Below are 17,093 nucleotides of genomic sequence, written 5' to 3'. Positions count from 1 at the left end.
GAAAATGGTGGCATTAGCTTGATCTGAGGGTGGAGATTTTGACCCTCTGACGTCAAGAGATCAGACTGGACAGCTGCACAGGCCCAGTTTGAGGGTCGGTGGTCCCAACCAGTCTTAGCCAGCTCCAACTGTTACGATAGCAACCCATAGGTCAGAGGTATTATCTATGGCGGTGGGGGGAGTTAGAAGGTCTTGTGATATATTACCAAGACTGTGTGAAGCTTGGAGGGTATACAACTTGCAAAAATAATTAAAGCGAGCTTAGTCAGTGAAGGCAGTTTACAGGATATTATTTATTAAGTGAATTATAGTTTAAGGGATCTAACCGATGACTGCCTTCAGTTTCACATATAGTAAAATATTAAAATTTGGAGAATTTGGGAGGGTCCATGGGAATTCTTGCAACTTTTTGTAAGTCTGAAGTTGTGTCAAAATAAAAAGTTAAGAAAAAAGCAGTTGACAGCATTCTCAATTATTGATAATTGAGGACCAAGATAAATTCAACAGTCTTATGCACGTCCTAGATGATTGGAATTTTTAAAAATAATGTTTAAATGCTCACAAATACACCAAGACCATTTGCCTTCTAAAAAAAATTTTATTGAACTATAGTTGATTTGCAATGTTGTGTTAGTTTCAGGACTACAGGAAAGTGAATCTTTTTTAGACTCTTTTCCATTATAGGTTATTACAAGATATTGAACTTGGAACTAGGAGCTACTGTATGGTTCCCTGTGCTATACAGTAGGTCATTGTTGGCCATTGGTTTTGAAGGACTTATTTCTGTAATATATTTTCTATTTTTTAAAAAGATGATTATTGTAAAGACAAAAGGCCATTGAAATCTTTTTTACCTGGGGTGAAAGTCACTGTGAAACCACTGAAAACTAGAATTACGTTGCTCTTTTCTCTAGTAATCAATTAGCAATACTGTGTCAAAGTAAAGAAAGCTGGGTGTTTTGGGGGGCGGGGGGCAGTGGTCAGTGGGAAGGAAGGAAGGAAGCTTTCATATCTTGAGAGAGGTGGTGGTTATGCTTTAGCTTTTAATTCATGAAATTAAAATGGAAGCTTTAAACATTTTAGATTAAAATTACATTTTGAGTAAAATGATGTCATAATAGTTTTAAGTCTTGGAGGTAAACTGGAAACCTAATTAAAATCAACATATATATCACTCATAATTATGACTATTAAACACTGTGAATTAATTTCAAAATCAAAATAGAAATTAAAAATGGAAAAATGCATCAAACATACTCTGTAGACATAATAATTCAAAATCTTCTTTTCAAAATTTAATTCTAATGAAAATTGATCCTGTTTTAACTGGGTCTCTTGTAGAGTCTGATAGAAACTTTGACCTTGACTAATTTGGGGGAATATAACAAAGAAACAGAAGGAATTTGAGTATGACAACGTTTATATTTTATGAGAACTTGCAAGAGTGTTGGTATTAATCTAAAATTTGCCTCCTGAGTAATATAAATCCTGTCTGTTTATAGACAGAGAGGTGTTTATTTTATTTGTTTTTTTTTTGTTTTGCGGTATGCAGGCCTCTCACTGTTGTGGCCTCTCCCGTTGCAGAGCACAGGCTCCGGACAAGCAGGCTCAGCGGCCATGGCTCACGGGCCCAGCCGCTCCGCGGCATGTGGGATCCTCCCGGACCGGGGCACGAACCCGTGTCCCCTGCATCGGCAGGCGGACTCTCAACCACTGCGCCACCAGGGAAGCCCGGTGTTTATTTTAATTTACTAAGGCTTAATAAGCTGAATTTTGAATCTGCATAACATATTCTGAGCACACGTCCTATGTGCCAGGAACCATTCTAAACACTTTTACATGGATTAATTGATTTGGCCATAACAACCTCCCAATGATGTAGGCACCATCACAACCTTCTCTTTAGAGATAAGGAAACTAAGGCACAGAGAGGCTAAGTAACTCACCCAAGATCACACAGCCAGTAAGTGATAGCTGGGATTCAAGCCCAGGCATGAAGTCATCATGGGATGCACTCCTAACCATTATTCCACACTGCCTCCCCTTCCCAAACAAAGTTAGATGCTTGTAAAAGAAAGGGCTATCACCATTAACAATAAAAACTAAATTTTTTGAATTTATCAACGGTATTTATCATCAGTCCCGAAGAGGTTATTCTGTATACTCTTTGAAATAAACTATGTGAATTTTCTACTACTGGGACTTGAAATATGAAACGCTGTGATCCACTTAACCTTTGCGCATGGTGCCCTAGAGTTCACTGAGATTCACCAATGTTTCCCGACATGTATAAATAAAGTGTTTAAATTAAAACTTGGGGAACTTATGAAGAGAAGACACTAGGCAACTTTTTAGATAAATGAAAGGCCAGCGAAGGGAGAATAACCATTTTTCACCAAAAGCAAAAAAACAAAAAAACTTCCATTTCAGCAAGAATGCTGAAGAATGCTGGGCTGGGCTGTTAAGAATGTCCTCACATTCTTTGTAAATCACACAGACAGGTGGTTTTGTAGAGTCCATATGGGAGCGTGTATGGATTAGAGAGTCCTTGGGCATTTGTTTCAATCTAGATTAAAACTAGAAATGAGAAGCAATAGTTCTTAGAAATGGAAGACTCCAGGGACAAAACTCTTTGTTCAATATCTCCTGACTCGACTCCAAATCTCTATTTTGGTTGAATGCTCCCTTCACTAACTCATTCTCATGACAGAGATTTCCTGAGCACCTGCCATGTGCCAGACACAGTCCCAGGTGCTGTGACCAGGGCTGCGTTATGACTTCTGTGGGCCCCAGGCCACTCTTGCCATCATGGCCCCCCGTCCCCATAAAAATATCTTAAATAGTATATTTTATGACTACGTTGGTATAAAGACAAATATAATCCAGGCTAGACTCGTTATTATATATTCATTCTTCTTATCTTCATTTTCTCTTCTGATTTGAGAAGGAATTAAAATAAAACTGCTTTTGTGAGCCTGTAGGCATGATGCTTCCTAAACCTACTGGACAAGCAGGCTGTTTGTGACAAAGAGTTTATATTTTCATTGAGCTTATAGTCTAAGGAGGGAGAGAAATATTAGTCACATTATTCACATTAGTGAATGAACGAAGAGGACAGCTTCACATGATGATAATTCCTAAGAAGATGAGGGTAATGTGACTCAGGTCAGGACTAGGGCGCAGCATGTGAGGCTCCCGGGGCATAACATTTAAGGAGTCAAAGCCACACAAGTTATTAATCCTGGGCTTGTAGGACCCTGAGGGTGAGGGTGATTATGCACCATTCAATGGAACCAGAAAGCGAATGAAGGTGAACAAGCTTCCATTTAATTTCACTTGTAAATAAAAGTAAGAAACCAAGATTTAAAAGCCCTGAGGCAGTCTGGAGCGGTTGTTGTTCTGCACGCGCCCTGCATACCAGATCGCGTGCCACCGTCTATCAATGATAAAGGTATCAGTGGACACTTCACCCTTTTAAAATGGTATATATAAAATAATTAACTACAATGGAAAAGAAAACAAATAAAATGGTATAACTGCAATGACTATTCCACGCTGGGATAATAAGATGTCTGCAGATCCCCTTCTCAAATGGACAAGCTAGGCATCTAACAAAAAGTATCCTGGACTAGTTCCCCACACCCACACCTCCTGAGGAGCTGACTAGTCCAGCAGGCATGGCATTTATGCAGCAGTAATTCCCCTGCAAGCATTGCCACCGTTCATCAATTCCCTCCTATTAAATATCTCCAAGGAATTACCCGGCGGTCCAGTGGTTAGGACTCTGTGCTTCCACTGCAGGGCGCACGGGTTCCATCCCTGTTCCGGGAACCAAGATCCCACATGCCGCCTGGCACGGCCCCAAAATACCCAAACCAAACAAAAAACCATCTCCAAATAACAGAAGTCTAGAAAGATGTAAAAATGTAGTTTATCAGGCATTCCTAATTCACAGATCGTCTGGCACCACAGTGAATCTAGATGTCAAAAATAAAATGGTGCCAAAGTCAGCATAGCAAAGACACAGAAACTACAGGTAGCTCATATACCTTCTCTTAGAAACCTTACATACTTAGATACCTATGATTAGGAATTATGTGTTTATTATGAGAAAACTATAGGTAGGACCCAGAGCAACCTGGCTTCAACAGTCTTTGGCAGCAACGTGCTCAAGCGATATGAGACAATAAACAGTAAGGACAGAAGCCATTCAAGTTGAATAAATGGGTAAATCGAGTGGATTTGTAGATATAAAGATACTGGAGGATCTACTGATTCAGGAGAGGGGAGATTTAGGAGGCAGTGACACTTTTTAATCAGTAATTAATTTTGCCTTACGCACCTGGACAGTTGAGTAACATATTATGAGAAACAAATAGTGAAAATGCCAGCTGCTGAGGTCCAGTGAGGAAGAGGGTCCCCGAGGCTGCAGCAGAATCTACAGGCTGTAGAGTCAAAATGGAATTGAATCCCGGCCCTTCCGCGTAGTAGGCTGGGCAAGGTCACTGAACTGTAGTCTCTGAACCTTTCAGAACTTTAGTTTCCTTCTCTGTAAAATGGTTATTCGTTCTCATTCATGGATGTTGCGTGAAATAAAGAAAAAACGCACACGGAATATTGGCTTGGCATCTGGTCAGTTCTGAATATGCTGGGTTCTTTTTGTGGTACAAGTTCGGATCAGGGTTCCCCAGCATCTATTTTTCAGCTCGACAACTGATCGTAATTCTGAGCTATATGGCAGCCCCACCCTTCCCAATGCTCAGGGGAAAACTTGGAGCGTTTTCTGAATGAGCCGCCATCATTTCTCTCCTGGATTACTTCCCAGCCTCTTCAGCGACCTGCCTGCCTGCATCACTACAGGGTATGGGCAAAGGAGCAGCCAGTGACCCTCCTAATATGCGAGTCAGCTCATGTCACTCCTGTACTCAAAGCCTTCAGGTGGTTCCTACCTCACTCCGGAAAAGAGAGCATCCTTGCAGTGGCCTCCGTGATCCAGCCCCCACTGAGCTCTCACTTTCTCTGCTAAAACTCTCCCCTTCACTCATTCCACTGCAGCCACTCTGGTCTCCTTGCTCTTCCCCTGACACATCAAGCTCACCCCTGGCTTGGAACCTCTGATCCAGCTATCTTCCCTGGGAAGTCCTTCCTTGATTTCCTCTTAGCTATCTTCCTCACCTCCTTCAAATCCTTTGAACACGTATCACCCTGATCACTCTATTTGGCAAAGTACCCCTACCCACCACCTGCATGCTCCGTTTGTGGCAACCTGTTTGCCTTTTCTCCATAGCACTATTACCTTCTAGTATACTGTGTAACTTCTAGTATACTGTGTAACTTATTAGGCTTACTGTGTATTGTCTGTCTCCCTCTGTAGGAATGTAAACTCCACAAGGGCAGGATCTTTGTTTTGTTCATTTTCTTTTTTTCTCAAGGATCTAGAATAGTACCTATACATGGTAGAAACTCAGTATTTTTTCAATGAATGGTGTTGTGTTGATAAAAACACAATATATATGATGTAATACACATCACATATAGTAACGTTTCGGTGCTTAGAAAACTGGGAATTCCATAATTCAGAACTTTCCATGCCCTAATCATGGTACATAACTTGCATTTACATAATGGGCAAAAAACATTGAGAAAATTAGAGCACCCTTAAATATGACCAATATAAAATCTGAATATGCTTAGTACAGACGGGGTTAATTCAAAACCAAATTCATGTGGCAGCCTGGATGGGAGGGGAGTTTGCAGGAGAATGGATACATGCTGTGTACCTGAAATTATCACATTGTTTTTTGTTTGTTGGTTTTAATTTATTTTATTTATTTTTGGCTGCGTTGGGTCTTTGTTGCTGCACGTGGGCTTTCTCTAGTTGCAGTTAGCAGGGGCTTCTCTTCGTTGCGGTGCGCAGGCTTCTCATTGCGGTGGCTTCTCTTGTTGTGGAGCACTGGCTCTAGGTGCACGGGCTTCAGTAGTTGCGGCATGCAGGCTCAGTAGCTGTGGTGCACGGGCTTAGTTTCTCCATGGCGTGTGGGATCTTCCCAGACCAGGGCTCGAACCCGTGTCCCCTGCATTGGCAGGCGGACTCTTAACCACTGAACCAGCAGGGAAGCCCTATCACAACATTGTTAATTGGCTAGACTCCAACATTAAATAAAAAGTTAAAAAAAAAAAGTTTAATGTGGCCAAAAGGGAAATCTCAAAGGAAAATTTGGAGTGGAGGTAGGGCGATGGGCTTGGTGGGTAGGAATGCGGAGGAAATCTGAAGAAAGATAATGAGGATTATGACCCATTAGCTATAGGTCCCTAGAGTACTCTTACGAAGAAGAATCCCAATTGTTTCTGAAGAAGCTCGTTGGTACTGTGTTGCCTTGGGTCCACTTCTCTTGCTTGGGTTGGCGGGTGCGTAGGGACGGTGCTCCGTCCTATGGCTCCCAGATGAGGAATTAATGGCTTGTTGTTTGGGTTACTACTGCTGTGTAACAAATCACTCCACAACTTAACAGCTTAAAACAAGCATTTTATTTTGTTCAGTTTGGTGGGTCACGAACTGGGGAAGGGCTCACCTCAGCAGCCCTCACTGGCTCCTCTCCTGCGTGGCAGTTGTCAGCTGGATCTGCAGACATCTGAGAGCTCAGATAGGCTGCCTCCAAGATGCCGCACCCGCATGGCTCGCAGATAATGCTGGCTGTCAGACGGAGCTCAGCTCTGCCACCGACCACAACACCTGGCGGTCTCAGGTGGCTGCTTTCCCGCAGAGAACCAGGTGGAAGCCGTGTGGCATTTCCTTATCTAGCCTCAGACACTGCACGGTGTCACTTCTGCCATAATCTAGTGGTGAGTCACTAAGGTTGGCCCAGATTCAAGGGGAGGGGACCTAAATCCCACCGCTCAATAGGAGGAGGGTCTAAGCGTTTGCAGAAATACTTTTAAACCATCATACCCATCAAACATGAAGCTGCAGGGCTTCCCCGCTGGCGCAGTGGTTGGGAGTCCGCCTGCCGATGCAGGGGACGCGGGTTCGTGCCCCGGTCCGGGAAGATCCCACATGCCGCGGAACGGCTGGGCCCGTGAGCCCATGGCCGCTGAGCCTGCGCGTCCGGAGCCTGTGCTCCGCAACGGGAGAGGCCGCAACAGTGAGAGGCCGGCGTACCGCAAAACAAAACAAAACAAAACAAAACATGAAGCTGCAGAGTGTTGTCTTCTGATTAGGTCTTAATGATGATCAGACTCCCAGAACTAGTGCTTGATGTTTTAGAAACATCTCATGTCCCCCGTGTACTTACCTTCTATAACTTCTCTACACCTTTCTCTAACTGCTCCTTCCAGCCTCTGGAAACTGTAAGAGTAGCTTGGAAGGTGAGATAGGATGGGTAGGAATGATGGTGGTGGAGGAACAGGAATTTCACACTACGGACTCACTCCCTAAGAAAATTCACCTAAGTTCCTTGGCACTTATGCACACAGCACGCAAACTGTACACATACAGGCGTCATCATTTAAGTGTCTGTGACGTGCCTGATCCTCTGCTCCATGCTGTGTTTGCACAAATTCTCTGTCCCATAGAAGTTAGAGAGAGGAAAACAAGAACTGCATGGTTAGACAGGAACAAGCAACGAGAACACCGAAGTCAGGGAGATAATGACGGGACAGGTTAGAACTTGGGCTTCTACTGTGAGTGGAGTCGTCAGGGTTTTGTGTACAGGAATGACATGATCCGAGCCGTGTTTTTTGTTTTTTTGCAGTACGCGGGCCTCTCACTGTTGTGGCCTCTCCCGTCGTGGAGCACAGGCTCCAGACACGCAGGCCCAGCGGCCACGGCCCACGGGCCCAGCCTCTCTGCAGCACGTGGGATCCTCCCGGACCGGGGCATGAACCCGTGGTCCCCTGCATCGGCAGGCGGACTCTCAGCAACTGCGCCACCAGGGAAGCCCCCGAGCCGTGTTTTAACAGGTGTGTTGAGAAAAGGCTGTTAGGGTCAGGAGGTGGGAGACTGGTTAGGAGGCCACTGGAACAATGCAGATGACAGGGAACTGGATCACGGTAATAGCAGCTGAATGGTGAAGAGTGGCCGTACTGGGATACGTTTTGAAGGTAGAGCCAATAGGCTTGTACTGAGGTTTGTGCCTGCAAGCTTGCCTGTATTTTCAGCACACATTTGCAACTTGGGATTCATCTGATAGATTACAGCTGACATGACTCCTGCAGCAAAAGACGTTTGATGCCATGTCAATAAAATACAAGAAATAGGAAAGTACAATAATAATGCAGAAATAAAGTCCCAAGTCACTTGAGCAAAGAATTATTTTTACACAAGTAAATCCAGAAATAAAACAAATTTCTGTTTGACCGTATGCTTTCTCCTCTCCCTTCCTCTTTTTGACACTACACTGGGTTAATTCAACCAGATGTTCCTACTTAATTTTAGAAGTTGCTCTTCAGTTAGTTCCTCTAACTACAGGTAACAGCTCAAGGAAGAGCACATAAACCCTTCAACGTATTCAGCCTAATGTGGCATTTTCAAAGGATGAAAAGAAACAAATGTATGACGGGCAATGAGGATACAGATAGAAAGGCTGGCCCCTGCCTTTCAGAGGCTCTCAGGCAAGAACCAGGGCACATGTTAGCAGGCCATCACAATGTATGTATCAAGTCTCCCGTCATGAGTTAAAGCATGTGGTGGGTCCGGAAGAAGAGTTTAACTAAGCCTGCAATTGTTCGAAGATAATTTTCCTTCCTGTGACTTCAGGTATCTTGAATTCAACAAATTGTGCAATCATGCAAATTTTGATATCACAGCATTAACTGGAACAATCTACAGCTATTGAAATATCTGGTTACCATTAACTTGTCAAAAGAATATCATATTTATTTAATAAGGGAATGATACTTTGAATTCTGAAATAGTAAAGTCATGTAACCGTTTTGTGACTTTATTAGTTGGGTTTGATTTTGGTGGAGTCTATGGGCTATTGGCTATTCTTAAATGTTGCGGGAATAGATGAAAATCCCCGTTACGAGAGCAGGTTTAAATAAAAGTCCCTTACCAGTGTCCCAGGCTTAACAGCCATACTTTAGAAGAGTGATTCCCAAGTTCTTTCAAATTTATTAGCTTGATCTGGGGACACTGCTACATTCTTTGCTGTGCATTAATGTTAATCTATTTCAGATAAAAATACAATTTACTTTCTGGAAGGAATTCTTTTTAACAGTTTCAAAATGATGTATAAATAGTAGAGGATCATAAATATCATAAAACACAGATTAAGAATCACTGCTCTTTGGAGTACATGGGAAATGATTGGTTTGTAAGACACTTGGTGTTATAAATGTCACCACAGAAGCCACCTATCAGTGACACCACTGATTCATGAGTCCAGGGTGAAGGTGAGGGGGTGACAAATAGAATTCTAATGCCCCCTTGACCTTAAACTCTAGGGTGTGGGAAAACATACCACACATCCCTTGCTAATGGTGTAACGAAATTTCTATTATTTTATCTTTCTCCAGGATCTAAAATTTCTTCAAATATGAAAGACCCAGATGGGGTACTAGAAAAGGAAGCATGAGTTTTGAGGTCAGACGGACCAGAGCTTGAATCTTCAGTTTTCCACGTGGGTTTGACCTGGGAAGCTATCTCACAGACTCCATTTCTGTACCACAGATGACAAGACTAAAGTCAAGAAGGTGGTCTCATAGTGTGTTACTCAACTTTTGTGGGAAACTATATGTATCAATATGTAATAAACTCCCTAAGGGATGGTTTGTGTGTGCAGTGAAAAGATTTAGAAAGAGATCTAACTATAGTCAAGGAAACTTAGGGACTAAAGAGTGATGGATGGGAAAGGAAGCTATAACTCAAGTACCAGCATTAGCCTCCCGAGAATGTTTTTATAAGTGAGGCAGGTGAAAGCTAAAAAGGGAAGGCAGGAAACAACTTGCTGGTCTGTTTCCACTTTCCGAGTGAAAAGCGACCAGCTGACTCTCCAGCACCCTCGGCAACAAGCACATCAGGCTGTCGTAACAGCACTGAGGTCATCCAGCCAACCTTTTATCCCCCGCATCCTTGTCCACTGCACAGTCTGCCAGAGGTGACCTGGGTTCTATCTAGACTGTCTTACAGAAACCCGTAAGTCAACAAGCTGGAATTCCATAGATTAAGACACTAAGCTACGCCTGTTTATTGTCTATTCAAAGGAACAAATTCAAGTGTTGAAGTAAGTCACGTGGACTTACGTAACCTCACAGAGTTGGAGACTGGCAGTCCCAGTACACGTTCAGACAGCACAGAGCTAGTGTCCACTGCAACTTTGCAGCAACTAATGATGCTAACAGCGTGCACAATTTTTTGACATGGGCTAACTATCCGTACTACGTCAGGTGGGGAAAAAAGGTAGTCATCCATTAACACTATAAGTGTGTGTTCTATATGTACATGTGCATTTAAAAAAAAACCCTGGAAAGATACACAGCATAAGTTTAACAGTGGTTTCTCTGGGTGGTTGGACTAAGGGGTTTTTAAAAAATCTTTTAAATATTTTTTGGTATTATCTTTTTATTTCCCTTTTCTTTTTATTATAATAAACATATTATTATTATTATTTTTTCTTTGGCCATGCTACGCACCTTTTGGGATCTTAGTTCCCCAACTAGGAATCGGACCTGGGCCCCTGGCAGTGACAGCACCGAGTCTTAACCACTGGACCGCTAGGGAATTCCCAATAAACATATTATCTTGATGATGCGAGAAAATAAAGCTTTAGTGCTTAAAAAATAAATAAATAAACTGCCATTCTGATCTATAAACCAACCCCTTATCAGTTAAGCTGAGGACTCAGTTGTCCTGGGTCTGAACCACCCTGTGTTTCTTCATAAGACTGAGCTGTTGGCAAGGGGACCTAGCGCAGGGATCATGGTGTTTCCACGTGGCTCAGGGCACTCAGGGGGCCTGTATATCCTGAGTGATCCGACTCCAGGGCTTCACAAACTTCAAAACAGATCATACCTACTTCCTTTATATAAAACTCTCATTACACGCTAGCACATTAAGGCAGGCGGTATGAAGAAGGCACGTGCTTTCAAGTCAGACAGACAGTATCTCCTTGGTTTTCTCATTTGTAAGACGGGGAAAACAATGCCTTGCAGAAGTGTTGCCGGGACTGAATAATGCAAAGTCCGCAGAACACCCAGCACACAGACAGTGCTAAACCACGGTAGCTACTACTGCTGCCCTACGTCCAGATCAAACATAACAAAAGCCAAATTAAGCAACAGAGTAACAAGCAAGGAACACTTTATTGTACGCACATTCTCAAAAAAACCACAAAAACAGAACCCGCAAATAGAAGCAAAGAACAAAGTTTTCTAGCTGTCTGGGACACGCAGGGCACCCTATCTTATAGAAACATAGCTAGTACGAGACAAAATGTACTAATCAACATTGCCCTTTGCTTCCCCAGTCAAAAAAGCCTCTAGAGAAAAACACTTTAAATTGTATTCTAATATAAATTTGTTGCACAATTAAACTTCAGCTTACTCAAAGAGTCACTGTATAGTAAATAGCAGAAAATAGAGTAGGCATTCAATAATCTGCTCACGATTAACAATTAAGCAATAGACACTTGAATAAATATAGCATGTATTACTTGTTAAACGTCACATTTATAATGAGGAGATGGTTTATCATTAATAGTAACGGGTTTCTTACATTTAAGGAGATACCAGGTCCAGTAACGGAAGTAGGACGCAATGTAATGAAAACTGATTTTAGGGCTGCCCTGGTGGCGCAGTGGTTGAGAGTCCGCCTGCCGATGCAGGGGACACGGGTTCGTGCCCCGGTCCGGGAAGATCCCACATGCCGCGGAGCGGCTAGGCCCGTGAGCCATGGCCGCTGAGCCTGCGTATCCGGAGCCTGTGCTCCGCAACGGGAGAGGCCACACAGTGCGAGGCCCGCGTACCGCAAAAAAAAAAAAAAAGAAAACTGATTTTAGAAAATATCTCCTTGGGTCTGAGCCACTATGGTATTTATTCCATACTTAGGCCTGTTTCAACAGTTTAAAAAGGTAGGTATTAACAAACTGAATGCTTCAGGGGGAGAACAAAGTGACACCATCTTCTAGAGCAATATGTTTTGTTTATATCCTCTAGGCAGCAGGATAGAACTAGGGCATAGTAAACAGAGACTTACAATGTAATGAATAATCTGTTTCCATCTCATGCTATAAGGGCATATTCCTATCACCTGCCCTAATAAAGAGTAATTTTAGAACATGTTTAGAATGAAGAATTGGCAAGTCCTGATCACAAACATACTAGATCTAAACAGAAGGATATTCTCTAACGTTCTGTACTTTGTGATCCCTAATTGCAACTCAGCGTGAGTGTTCAGGAATGGAAAAGCCGGTAAACCCTTACTCAAAGAACTATGTTAAGTGACCCGTTTAAAGAGTAACGCAGTCAAAATAAGGCAATAACTAGAAGTCTAGCTGTACTCTATGTGCCCAGTCGCTAAAATTGTGAAAATAATTGTCACCCACCTTTATAAAAAATATTACCCCATTTGCTACCTAGTGTGTGATAGAGACAAGGCAAGCCTGCCACGTGCGTTTCAAAAAAAAAAAAACTGGTAATAAGCTCTGGTGCAGAAAAAATACATTGAAACATTCTCCTTTCCCTTTCTGGATACCCTGCTCCAATTCTTCCTCACACAGACCTTTCCTCCTTGACTTAGGTTAACCCCTTAGGAAGCGCTGTATCAGCCTTATATTCTCTATGAAACACTGAGTTTCTCATTAACGATTTTTTAAAATAAAAAAAGTCTCAAAGCTAAGGCATATTCTCAGCAGCTGCGAAACTCTGCTCAGTCTACCACAGGCATCATAAAATCACATTTTACAGAGGTTAAAGGAAAGCAAAACCGCAGTTCGGCACCCTTCAACATGGCAAGGGATCGATCATATTCTATTTTCCTTGCAGGACTTCATAAAATCCCCAGGATGGCACCTTTGAATGAGCTGAACCATTGACTAAACCAAGCTAACATTCAACACTGCCATTCAAGTTACCATCACTCAAACTTTCTTCTGGATTATGTTAGTAACAGACATTAGGCAAAGGGCCTAGGAAAAAGTTTTAAAGAAAACATCCTTTTCAGGTGATATAACACAAAGATTACAAGGAGCAACAAAGTCGACTTCTACTGCAGATCATTCTAGAACATGATGTGCCTGACCCCCTCTCCTTATTTGTGCCACTTGGCCATTAAGACATCTTAGTTTAACTGCCTGTCTTAAACTATTATTAAAAAAAAACTCATACAGAGTGAAGTAAGTCAGAAAGAGAAACACAAATACCATATGCTAACACATATATATGGAGGAATCTAAAAAAAAAAAAATGGTTCTGATGAACCTAGGGGCAGGACAGGAATAAAGACGCAGACGTAGAGAATGGACTTGAGGACACGGGGAGGGGGAAGGGTAAGCTGGGACAAAGTGAGAGTCGCACTGACATATATACACTATCAAATGTAAAACAGATAGCTAGTGGGAAGCAGCCTCATAGCACAGGGAGATCAGCTCGGTGCTTTGTGACCACCTAGAGGGGTGGGATAAGGAGGGTGGGAGGGAGGCTCAAGAGGGAGGGGACACATGTATATGTACAGCTGATTCACTTTATTATACAGCAGAAACTAACACACCATTGTAAAGCAATTATACTCCAATAAAGATGTTAAAAAAACCATTTTAATTAACAGCTGTTATTTTAAAATATTTAGTCCCTTAGTTATATCATACACAATGATGTTGTCTTGATATGATCCCCCAAAAGCGATGCAGTAGTTTTTTTCAATATCCATTAGTAAGACTAACAAAAATACTTTTGCTATCTATTTTAAAATCTGTCCTTAAAAAAAGTTGACTTCTCTCCACTCACTTCCATAGCCCTAAAGTAACAGATACATGTTTTGCTGTTAAAAACAAATAGATATTTGAATATTAAAAGACAGGCTCCCCATTCCCTACCTCTGCCCCATCCTGGTACTAAGTCGCCAAAAACTTTTAAAATGCCGTTTGAGACAACAGATTTTGCTAATTGTTATGAAAGTAATTTACAAGTTAGGGATTACTGTGCAGGACCTGGTTAAGAGTTACTGCTCTGGATTACCGATTTCCTTCTATGAAATAAGTTATAACTAAAAGTCAACCTAGTTTAAAAAGCTTTGGAGTCCTTTTCTGAGGTGTCTGTTAAATTGCCACAGTATCACAGGGGCTCATCTTGGAACTGCAAATAGATTGTGTCTTTTAGGAGGACTGGGCTGTTCCATGGAATGGGCTGATCACATCCCACCACAGTCATGCTGGTAGCTGGGTTTTCCATTAGTCATCACTGACTGCAATCAGAAAAAGTCAGGCGGCTTGTGTGAGTCCCGTGTTAACAGCACCATAGAAACGTCTCGTCCTCAGAGCACATTTGGGGGAAAGGGAAGAGTGCGGACTGCCTTGGTTAGTATAGAAACTGTACAGCTCACTTAGTGACAATCTGAGAGTTCGCCCACGGCATGCTGGCTGGGACGAGAAACAACTGAAGTGGGCCACACACTAAGAGCAGACGTGGCACTACCTGGAGAGGACAGATATTGTTAAGAGGTTTCTCAGTGACGAGGCGTAGAGAATATTCACAGACTGCCAGCAGATGAGGAGAATCTCTGGGCTCCTAAGTCCCACTGCAGCCCCCAAGGGAGAGAACAAGCCCTCCTCCCCTGACCCCTGCTCTGCCTGCAGAGAAGCATGGGAGCCCCTGCGGGCCCAGCAGGTCTGGGGGGAAGTGTGTTTGTAGTTGGAACTGCCTGAAGAAAGTTCTAGGCTTTAACTCTTCCGTTCAGTATTTTTCCTCCGAAACTCTCGCGTGCTAAATTACTGCCTCAGCACACGTCAGCTCACCACGCCCGAGGACGTCTCGCTGGAGTAACTCCATTCCTTGGGGACCCGCTACATCCCACGGGTAGTTCCACAAAGGCCCCAAAACACACCTTTACATTTTATTTTTCTTTTTAAAAACGTTGATTTGGTTTTTAGTGGCTGCTGTCCATCCACGTGACAGTGACTGTGGAGCTACAGGGAAGCATCCTGTTTGGTGAAGGCTGCTGCTGGGAAGGTGCAGACCCCGCCCGGCTCCTGGATCAATGTGGAGAAAACCCAGTCGCCAGGCTGCAGCCCACCACGGGCGTCATGTCCCAAATCTGCAAGAGAAGGGGGAGGCCTGGAGACGCGGCACCGGTCACGTGGCCCCCCAGGAGGCGCTGTTGGCGCTGAGAACAGACAGCTGTTACACTCTCAAAGGGGCCAACATAACTCATGCTCTTCTTTCCCTACAAAACCTTCTCGAGATTTACACAGCGACGAAACAATGTGGTCAGCTAAAATGTGAAAAAAGCTTATAAGCAGTATCTCTCTCGACACCTGCAAATTACATCATAATGATGTTTTACTATAAATTTACTTTTATTTTTAATAAAAAGCCCACTGGGGAAAAGCCCTTTTTTTTTAAATTATGAAATAAACTATGTCATAGTTTTACAACTCAAGAGTGGTACTAAGGATAAAACACTTACTTTCAGTTTCTGCGTTAGCCACCCAGGGATTTAATTAAAAAAGCGTGTGGTTATTTCTTATACGTGGGAAGCCTTCTGCCCAGGATGAAGGGATCAACAGCCAGGGAAGGAGTGATCAGAGAAAGGGGTCAGCTAAGGCCAGGCAGTGGGAGGGAGGACCCTGGGGCTGGCTCAGTGCAGACAGTGACAGAGGTGTGCCAGGCCCTCACTGGCTCACCTGGAGAGACCGACGTGGCCGAGGGAGACACCACCAAGGGCGTGGAAACTCACAAACATGCAGTTCGTTTCCAGGTTTCCACGTGGCTACAGGTTGTTCATCAAAAGGCAAGGCGAGCTTGCCAATCAGAAGTGCCTTACGCACATGCATAGCATGACGGTGGAGCAATCTACACTGAGGTGCTAATTGGCAGGTTACCTTCACCACGCGATCGGTCCCACAGGTCACCATCAGGCCCCTAGCAACATCCATGGACATGTGGGAGATGTTATGCTTTCCTTCGTGAAAGGTTGCTAGAGAAGTCCGACTAACAGAGAGAAAAGAGACCGTTTAAACTCACCCCACTGTTTCTAGAGCCAAGGGATGAATTTTCTTAGCAACAGAGAGGAAATACGATAACAGCGTCAAAATTCGCTCCTAAAAAAGTGGCTGCAGTTTTGAAAACTATAATTAAAGGATGATGGAAAGCATGATAAGTTGCAAGACTGTTCTATAAAAGATTTTCTAAAACTCCCAAAATAACAATTTTTTTTTCTTCCTTTTTTTTTTTTAGCGGAGAGGCTGGTACCTTCCTAGACATAAGGACAAGACTACACTGCATGAGATCCCAGGCTGCAGGCTCCCCCGGAACCCTGGTGTGAGAAGCAGCGCTCCTGTGCACGCTGGCCCTCACTCTGCTCCAAAGCCCGCAGCAGCCCAGGCCCCACCTCCAGCTCCCTGACCGACACCAGTGGTGCCGCACTAGCTTTCCTACTTGGGCTTCCCCCAAGGTGTGTCCGTCTGCTACTTTCAAAGATGATTCACCGGATTCCCCGGTGGCACAGTGGTTAAGAATCCGCCTGCCGATGCAGGGGACACGGGTTCGAGCCCTGGTCCGGGAAGATTCCACATGCCACGGAGCAACTAAGCCCGTGCGTCACAACTACTGAGCTGCGTGCTGCAACTACTGAAGCCCGCGCACCTAGAGCCTGTGCTCCGCAACAAGAGAAGCCATCGCAATGAGAAGCCTGCCCACCGCAACAAACAGTAGCCCCCGCTAGCCACAACTAGCGAAAGCCCGCGCGCAGCAACGAAGACCCAATGCGGCCAAAAATTAATAAAAATAAAAGAAAGGAGCAAAATAAAATGCTGGTTCTGTCCAAATGGATCTGCCTGAGTCAGGAGAGAATGGAGGACAGACAGATATGTCTTACACACAAATAGTTATTTAAGAACAGATTGCTAGGTCAGATTGTTGTGGAAGAGAGAACAGGGGTC

General features: G+C 43.6%; 1 protein-coding gene across 4 annotated transcripts in view; it reads right to left on the bottom strand.

Annotated features, from left to right (window-relative positions):
- Positions 1 to 11,282: 11,282 nt before the first annotated feature.
- Positions 11,283 to 17,093, bottom strand: part of WDFY1 (WD repeat and FYVE domain containing 1) — a 49,402-nt gene continuing 43,591 nt past the window's right edge. For 2 of the 4 annotated variants that reach the window (XM_060151972.1, XM_060151971.1), the window contains exons 11-12: positions 16,035 to 16,143; positions 11,283 to 15,247 (exon numbers count right to left, since the gene is read on the bottom strand). In XM_060151972.1, the coding sequence (XP_060007955.1) occupies positions 15,188 to 15,247; positions 16,035 to 16,143 (169 nt within the window). In that variant the 3' untranslated portion in view covers positions 11,283 to 15,187. The remainder of the gene's footprint in view (positions 15,248 to 16,034; positions 16,144 to 17,093) is intronic. The other 2 variants (XR_009541033.1, XM_060151973.1) reach the window with 2 other exon arrangements.

This window comes from Lagenorhynchus albirostris, chromosome 6 (assembly GCF_949774975.1).
Source record: "Lagenorhynchus albirostris chromosome 6, mLagAlb1.1, whole genome shotgun sequence".
Classification (NCBI taxonomy): domain Eukaryota; kingdom Metazoa; phylum Chordata; class Mammalia; order Artiodactyla; family Delphinidae; genus Lagenorhynchus; species Lagenorhynchus albirostris.
The sequence above is the reverse complement of the archived record's forward strand: the minus strand, read 5'-3'. Positions and strand labels throughout refer to the sequence as shown.